This window comes from Sclerotinia sclerotiorum, genomic scaffold (genome assembly GCF_000146945.2).
Source record: "Sclerotinia sclerotiorum 1980 UF-70 scaffold_17 genomic scaffold, whole genome shotgun sequence".
Lineage (NCBI taxonomy): Eukaryota > Fungi > Ascomycota > Leotiomycetes > Helotiales > Sclerotiniaceae > Sclerotinia > Sclerotinia sclerotiorum.
Window position 1 is genome coordinate 660,203 of NW_001820819.1, and position 8,454 is coordinate 668,656.

The 8,454-nt window shown below is 39.7% G+C and overlaps 4 protein-coding genes across 4 annotated transcripts in view; 1 reads left to right on the forward strand and 3 right to left on the reverse strand.

Annotated features, from left to right (window-relative positions):
- Positions 1–625: 625 nt before the first annotated feature.
- Positions 626–775, reverse strand: SS1G_11194 (predicted protein; the record flags this gene model as incomplete). Its single annotated transcript, XM_001587902.1, has 1 exon — positions 626–775. The coding sequence occupies one exon, from the start codon at positions 773–775 to the stop codon at positions 626–628; it is 150 nt and encodes a 49-aa protein (XP_001587952.1).
- Positions 776–1,060: 285 nt separating this feature from the next.
- Positions 1,061–2,251, reverse strand: SS1G_11195 (hypothetical protein; the record flags this gene model as incomplete). Its single annotated transcript, XM_001587903.1, has 1 exon — positions 1,061–2,251. The coding sequence occupies one exon, from the start codon at positions 2,249–2,251 to the stop codon at positions 1,061–1,063; it is 1,191 nt and encodes a 396-aa protein (XP_001587953.1).
- Positions 2,252–4,722: 2,471 nt separating this feature from the next.
- Positions 4,723–5,634, reverse strand: SS1G_11196 (predicted protein; the record flags this gene model as incomplete). Its single annotated transcript, XM_001587904.1, has 1 exon — positions 4,723–5,634. The coding sequence occupies one exon, from the start codon at positions 5,632–5,634 to the stop codon at positions 4,723–4,725; it is 912 nt and encodes a 303-aa protein (XP_001587954.1).
- A 2,262-nt stretch (positions 5,635–7,896) lies between these two features.
- SS1G_11197 (predicted protein) overlaps positions 7,897–8,454 on the forward strand; it is a gene marked incomplete at both ends in the record, with an annotated part of 1,258 nt that continues 700 nt past the window's right edge. Inside the window, 3 exons of the mRNA XM_001587905.1 lie at positions 7,897–7,950; positions 8,061–8,097; positions 8,331–8,383. Coding sequence (XP_001587955.1) covers positions 7,897–7,950; positions 8,061–8,097; positions 8,331–8,383 — 144 coding nt within the window. The remainder of the gene's footprint in view (positions 7,951–8,060; positions 8,098–8,330; positions 8,384–8,454) is intronic.

Consider the following 8,454-nt stretch of genomic DNA (forward strand, 5'->3'; position numbering starts at 1 on the left):
ATGATTTTCCTGTAGATTAGGCTATTAAATCTATTTCTAATGGATAGACGAATTATGAGATAGGTTTAGAATGGTTAAATGTTGACCTCCTAGGATCTTGACAGCATATGCATATAAGGAGCAAACAAAACTCAACTTTTAATTCATTCTTTCCTTTTTGGTATACTGTTTGTTTGCTTTCAATATTTGGATTTCAAAGCACTTTAATTCCGAAGGCTGAATACCTAACCTTATTCCTTCATTTTTTTTTGAATATATACTCGCAGCTTAACTGCTTAGCTAGAGAATCAATCAATTCAATCTGATGCTCTTTCTGGTCTCAAGAAACCCAATATTAAAGCACTTCGATAAGCATATTAATCAATAAAGAAAGGGCAAATATCGAATATTAGTATTGATTGATTGATTGATTGATTAAATTAACGTCTACACTGAGTCTATGACTATCTAAGACGGCTAGGAGCTTTGTAGGCTTCTAAAAATAGTAAATGGAGGGTGGCTGGCCTTATTCGACCGTAGCTAATACAGGTTGGGGAGATTGAAAGCCTCAATCTTCTAATGTTTGAATGGGGGAAGTGAAAACTAATACTAGGGAACCAAGCCCGCCTTACAGATACTCTCGTATTCAAGTAAGAGGAATAACAAATGAAATGTAATGAAATTTGACATTGGGGTGATTGCCCAAATTGACCAAATTGACCAAGTTGACCAAATTGACCAAATTGACCAAAATGACCAAATTGACCAAATTGACCAAATTGACCAAATTGGCCATAATTGATCAATTCAATCACAATCTTCCGGTCCACCCCCTTCTTCTCCGCCTTCTTCCTCTTCTTCTTCATGCATTCTATTGAGATGCCATGATCTGGTGGCTATTCTCGTTGCCTCGATAAATTCGAGGGTCTTGATGATTCCTGCTTTAGTATGAAGCAGATATTTCATAGTAGGTCGGACTATGGGGTTATCCTTATTGAGGGTTTTCCTTGCCATTTTATATAAAGGACAACTGAGCAGAAGATGATCAGGAGATTCCTTTCCCCCACATCTACAATTGTCATTAGAGGAGATACCGAATCGTTTCAAATAAGATTTGAAGTATCCGTGTCCAATTTTGAGTTGGAACAGAGCACAGATTGTGCTTCTTTTGATGTTTCCTGGAATTCTGAATTTTTGAGCTGATCTTCCAGGGGTAGTTTCTTGAATATGTTGACGATGGTTGATGAAAGTTGTTAGTGTTAAGGATGGCTATCCAGTTCTCTGATTTCATTCTTTTTATATCCATTCCAATGGAGGCATAACTGGTTTCGTGAGATGAGGATGGTATTTTGGTCGCCTCTTTTGCAAGAGAATCAGCTAGCTCATTTCCTTGTACAGATGTATGTCCGGGGACCCAATTGAGAGAGATTTCGGCTCCTTTATTTTGAATAGCTTCCGCAGCTTTTATAGCTTTGATTTGGCATGATTGACCAGGTGAATCGGAGGGGGTTTTCAGCCGGAATAATCCTGCTTGATTATCTGAGTATATCTTGAACTTGTTTCCTGGTTGAGCTATTGAATTTGCGTATTCGATCGCTTTAGTAACTCCTAGAAGCTCACCGTTATAGACAAGCTGATTCACGCCTATATTGATAGTCTCTTGATATGAGTTTCGGCCATTTGGTAAGATGACTACTATCCCGATCCCAACCCCTATTCCCTCTAGAGTGGATGAGGCATCAGTGTATATGGTAATGGTATTTTTGCATCTATATTTGAAAGCCAGATTGTGGATCATCGCAGCTTCTTCTTTTCCTAATTTGCTGATATTGACTCTATATGGAACTTCCTTCTTCCAAGGAGGGAAGTAGAAATGATGAATTCTTTCCAAAGTGAGGGGATCGAAGTCTTTCTGGATTGAGTTTTTGATCTTTTCGAGTTGAGTAGGTTTTAATTGCTTTCTTTGAGGGGTTGCAACTACATCTTGATTTTCCTTTTCTGTAGCCAGCTTTGTAGCTATTAAATTGACAGGATGAGAAGGGGGGATTTTCAATAATCTGAAGGCGTATTGTTTGATTCCAGCATTTAGCCTTACTTCTGGAGGGCACAATGCGGCTTCTATTTCCATTGGTTTTATTGGTGAGGTTTTGAATACTCCTAGGATTTTTCGAAGGGCGAGGTTTTGCAAGGATTGAAGGATTTTCTTGAATTGGTTTTGCCCTTTCCACCATAAAATTGAACCGTAGTCAGCTATGCTGGTGACGCATGCCATATAGAGCTGTCTCATTGCCTTGGGACTAAGGCCTTTTTCAGCAGTGACAATATTATATTTGCAAATCTATGAGTCTTTTATAATATATCCAGTGAGACTACAAATATAAGTAAGAGTAACCAATTCTTACCATGCTTTCCCAGATACAAGATGTCAGTCTCAATATCCTTTGAGAAGGTTGCCCCCAGGCAAAAACAACCTTTCTACACCTATTATCCTGTTTGCTCCCTAAGCCTACCCGGTATCTCCATTGCCAGCTGCCTTGTACCCTATTGTAGACCGATACGCGCATCCGTCCTCTCGAGCCGTATAGACAGTGTCACTGTCGCTGCCATTATACGCTACGCCCCGCGGCTTGTGCACCGTTTCGCGTTACCTTGCCGGATCTCTCCTACACAACAAGGCCGACCGTATCTTGCAAGCTTTGCTGTGTCTTAACCCCTAGCCAGGCAACTAAAAATACAACGTTTCCAGCTCACTAACCAAAGCACAGCCTGCAAAGTCCATTCCCCCAATGTATAGTTTGTAATCGATAATGCGGAGGGTTGAGAACGTATCGGATATATGTCTCATAAGGTAGCTTCTGCCAGAGCTCATCCGCTGCCGTGATGTCTGCCGAATGCTTCGCAGAAGAGTGAATCTTGCTAAAAGCATCCCCCTCGTTCGAGAGTTCCTCTGCCGCCATGATACCGCTCTTGTACATTCGTAGAGCAAAGTGCCAAAAGCGTCCCTCCATCCCTAATCCACCCATACCTCCGTTGGCCTCAATAAGACTCTACCACAACCTTTATACATTCTCGATTACTCCCCTTAACCACCTGTAAACTTCCAATCCGGTATACCCGCAGATTGTACGCATTGTTGGGTTGTGAAAATTCTGCACGCTAGCGCCCCAGAGGTGCCCTGTCAATCACCGGCACAACGCTTTCCTTCTCAGGCTCTGCTCCCACACAGATTCGTAAAGGCAGTCCGCTTTGAAATGCTCCTTAAAGCAATTCTCAGGCTCTGCATCCCACTGCAGATTCGTAAAGGTGGTTCCGCTTCGAAATCCGTCGTTGTTTCGTTGATTGTCGGGTAGTTTTCATCTCCGTTCGACTGATAGTCCTCTGTTCCGGGCCAAATTCACGATACCTTCACTCCCAGTACCGCTCCTTTTTAAAGCACGACCTTTGCCCAGCTTCAGCCTGATTCAATCTTGGCTCTGTAAGAAAAATTACAGGTTCGTAGGATGCACCACGTACAGGTGTTGAATCATCGCATCCCGAATATTAGTATTGGATGGGTATGAAAGTCACGAATCGATATCTTTCCAATCATATTGCAAGTCAAACGATATTATATATATAAAGTTACTATTGTATTCAAGTTACTTAACTCAGTCATTTGATATTGGATGTTTTAGTGTACTTAAATATTCATATAGTTGTCAAATTGAAGGATTTATCAAGGCTCATATCAATTATATCTCTAAGATTGAATTCTATATAGCTTTCAAAGTTGTATATCAATAATCGATTATTATTCAGGATATAAAAGCTGGTTTTCGAAGAGCAGGTCTAATACCATTTGATCCTCAATCTATACTCTCAAAACTGGATATTAGGATTCGTACTTCTACCCCTTTATTTACCTTTTTGGAACTTATCAACTTCTAGATCTCTCAAGCTCTTCATAATCCAATTAAGACTTTTTTATAATTAACTTTACTAAAAGCTCGAATAGCTCGTTATTAATTAAGCTCTCCTATACTTATATTTGAGATTGTGCAAGCTTTAACTAAAAGTACAAAGAGACTGGCATATGAAGTTATATTTTTGAATGCTGAGAGTCGTATACTTCGAAGAGCAAATGAGATATTAAGTAAACATCAATACATTAAAAAAATTCAATTATATAATGGAGGAATACTTACTAAATAAGAAGCTGAAGATATATTATCACAATAAAACATTGATAATCAAATTCAATATAATAAGTGTCAAAATGAGGAAAATTCTAATGGGGAATTATCTATTAGTTGATGTTGTAGTAAATGTGGAAAGACTGGTCATAATTCAAGAACCTGTCAAAATAATGCAATAGATGCTAGTTTATTAGATTCTTAATAGTTTCAATCGATTCATCCAATTGTTATTGAATAATATGGTTTTAAAGTGATAAATCGAGGAAAAAGTGTCCGACCCACTGATAAACCACGTTAAGCTTAATGTTATTATTTTAGTGAAATCAGACGAAGCATTTGTCATTTGCTAGCTGAATCTCAGACCATCAAGGTTTATTCCATGCACGTTCGCTGCCTGTGACTGTGAATCGCAACGACCATCACGTCATCTTCAAATTCGTTACGGTCAATCTTCCGCTGAGCTGGGCCACTCCCTATATGCTGCCTCCATCGATAAATTTATATATCTTGAACATCTAGCATTGGGTTTCGGCGTGTTTGAAGGCAGTAAGAAGATACATCTCACCATTTATCTGTCAGTTTCAACCTGTAGACGGGTGACGATATTCTTATTTGGAGGCCCGGCAACTTCGAGACCTAATAATACGCCATGATCGAATAGTGGATGACAAACCGATTCAAGTGCTTCGCGAGCGCCCTTCTTGAAAGCATATCGCCATGAGACGCCCGGCATTCCTGCAGTCCAGATTTTATCCGTCAGGAAACCATTTTGAAGGATGGAGTGAAGTGTATTGATAGCGGTACCATGCCGTCGTACGGAGGTTTGGCCATGGAACATGACAGCTGCGTCAAACTGATCTTGTATTTTTGTTGGTGGATTGACGACGGCAAATTGCCATATATTGTCTGAAAAGCCGGAGACCCTCAAGAACTTAGGTGGGGGGTAGAAGTTCTGCCCAAAGGTTGATTGCATCCATTTTGTTAATCTGAAAACTGGTTCGGGATGATCTTGGTTCAGATATGATGCCAATGCTTGAGACATTAACGTCTTGCATTCTGGAAGACCTCGAATGAATGGCTGTAATGATTGGACGTCGGATGCAGAACTATATTCCGATAGCTTGAGAAGTTGACGGCGGTGGTCAATTTGATGGTAAAATGACATGATTAGATAGAGACCACGATGATTGACCTCGCACATTGTAGCCATAGTCTCGCCCCATTTTATGACAAGCTCCGATTCTTCTCCAGAATCTGCCTTGAATGGATTAGCGACGTTTTGGAGATGATTGAAAGGTATATCAGCTATGTCTCTGGCGGTGTTTTCGAGTTTTATATGAGGAAGCTCAGCATCCTCGGAGCGTTTGTGATCAACCATGGTATTTTCTGCGGGTTTCCTAGCGGCTGACTTAAGGAAGTGGTGAGATGTATGGGAAGCATACAAGTAAAGACAATGATAACCAGGATGTGCAGTAGGCATTACGCAGGAATGACTACTGAGCAGGGGGCGTCAACATATAAGAAAATACTAACTATTCTGTCTTAGATTGTTGTCAGATGGAAGATTTCGACAAGAAATTTGTCGTGCCTAACAATCTATGAATAGAAGCACTCAAGGGAGATGATATTGCCAATCTAAAATATTCGTATGAAAGATTCGAGCTTCCTCGTCAAAGACATTGTCGCATTTGAACTGCCTCATATTAAGTAAGTCATAAATAAGAACTTAAGCCTGAAGAGCCTTCGGGAATACTACTAGTTATTCTAGACTCTTCCAAACCCAAACAATAGTCGCTGGAGGGGAAAGAATGCTCGCCTGATCAACTAGAAGCACCCTCGGTATGTGTGTATTGTACAACATAGTAAGAATTCTGGAATCTGCTCACCGCACACTGTTCGAATTCGTGACAGAATCCCTGCAAAAATCGTAGTTTCTCATATAAAATTAAATAACTTTTCCAATATTGAATTAAATCAATTAAATTTTGAAATATAACAATTAAATTTTGAAGTATTATTAAAAATTTAAATATTATATTTTTAAAAAATCTTATTTATATAAAAATAAAATAATTTATATAACTTTTTTAATCAAATGTTTTAAATTATAAGTTTTATAAAATATAAAAATATTAATAAAATTTTTTAATAATATTTAAAATGTTAAAAGGAATGACCTTATACAGGGGATAGTGGGAAGCTGACAGGGCAGAACTGAGGCTATATTGGGCTTTTATATGAATCACACATTGTCTCTATTCTACAGAAGTGCGAAGCTCTTGGTAACGATACTGTACTGGAGGCAGCGGCTGCCTAAGGTTTTGTCGGGTTGGTAGTTGTGGGTTAAGGCTTTATCATTGGTATTCACTTGGAAGTGAAGTCGTTACTAGATCAAGTAGAATGTCGGTAAACTAATTGATAACTAAGTTGAGCACGAAGCTCCCTAAACTATGAAACTATTCTGACTATATAATGATTCCTTTCCTGGAGCCCTGGGGAGCCTACGCTCCTAGAGGCTCCATCACGTGATCCTAGATTTGCCTCAGGACACTAATCCTGGGACAGTTCGTCTCCTGGGATAATATAGCTCCTAGGACAATTGTCCTGGGACACATTTTATTCTAGGACACTTGTCCTAGGACAAAACGATTAGGCAACCATGAAGGCATAGGACAAGTGTCCTAGGATAATATTTGTCCCAAGACAATTATCCTAGGAGCTATATTATCCCAGGATGAGAATCGTCCCAGGATTAGTGTCCTGAGGCCAATAAGAAGATCACGTGACGTGATAGCTCTGCTAGCCAGCTAGCACAGTTAGCATTCAGGGAAACGATTAGTATATAGTTAGAATGGTTTCATAGTTTAGGGAGCTTCGTGCTCAACTTAGTTATCAATTAGTTTACCGACATTCTACTTGATCTAGTAACGACTTCACTTCCAAGTGAATACCAATGATAAAGCCTTAACCCACAACTACCAACCCGACAAAACCTTAGGCAGCCGCTGCCTCCAGTACAGTATCGTTACAAATAGTTGATTTAGTAAGTGGTCTGTTACGAGGTTTGCCGTCTAGATCACGTGGAAGTGCTCTAGGCTCTCGAGGTGGTTTATAACTAGGCGTCAAGCAGGGACTTAAGTAATGACAATAATGATATACAATTCGTAACTAATAATAGAGTATACTAAATGATTGATCTTGAGTATGAAGCTCTATATAAAGGAAATCCATCTTGATTATATAGACCTTCGTACCTATGGCTAGTCAGGACCGCCAGCGCTTCTCAGCGGCCCGTAACGTGACTTAAGGTCACGTTACCCTAAGTTAGTCATGTGACGCGGCGTTTGATGATAGCCGTCGTAACATGGTCTTTGGATTTTATATATTTCTATTACAGTGAATATACTCTGAGTCACTGAATCAAGAGGTTTAATATTGGGTGTAAGATATGATCGTCTATCTGAGATTTCTTTTAGTAAGGTTTGGTTCTCGAAGTTTGAAATCACCTGAAGGATTTGAGTATATCATTGAAAGTTACACATCATTCGAAAAACTCGTATTGTCTAAAGATTTAATTCATTTCAAAGTTTTATAATCTCTGAAAGATTCATATTCATTAAAGACACAAAACAGCTCGGTTGGATGTTTTAAAAGATACTTTTTAGTAGCATCAGAACCCAACGTTAAGTTTCTAAATAGGGAGGTATAGATTATTCGCCATTTAATCTAGTTGCATCTCACGATGAAGCTTCCAAGGAGTTTCGCATTCATCATTACTTTGGTGAAAGCACCGGAGGTCAGCATGTATTCTTGTCGCCAACTTCTAAACCACGCTCTAGAAGGTCTTTTTGTCCTGGACTAATAGTAGATCTGGGGTACGGGTGTCATTAATTGGAAGTTCTGAAGACGTTTTTAAAAGGCGCGAACGCTACAGCTGAGTTAGGTACGATTTGTTTTGGCTTTATACTTTTGGGGATGATGCGACTTACAAATATGTGTTAGGGCTGGTACCAGGGGCTCATGGCCAAAATTTTGGGCATCCGGCAAGTGAACTTTCCATTGGCTCTGTCTACATTTACACTTCTCTGTTATAGGAGATAGATGGACTATGTATTCTAACTTCCAAATTGTTCCATCGATTACCACTTTCCGGTCTAACGGATATGTGGGGCATAGAGGAGGTTCTTTCATCCCTCGAGTTTGTCGCCCAAGCACTTCGGGCCTATGTCGTCGGCTTCGCGAGAGAAGGGCACCCGATAACAGTGGATTGATTGGATGAGAGTTCCGGTATATAAAGATG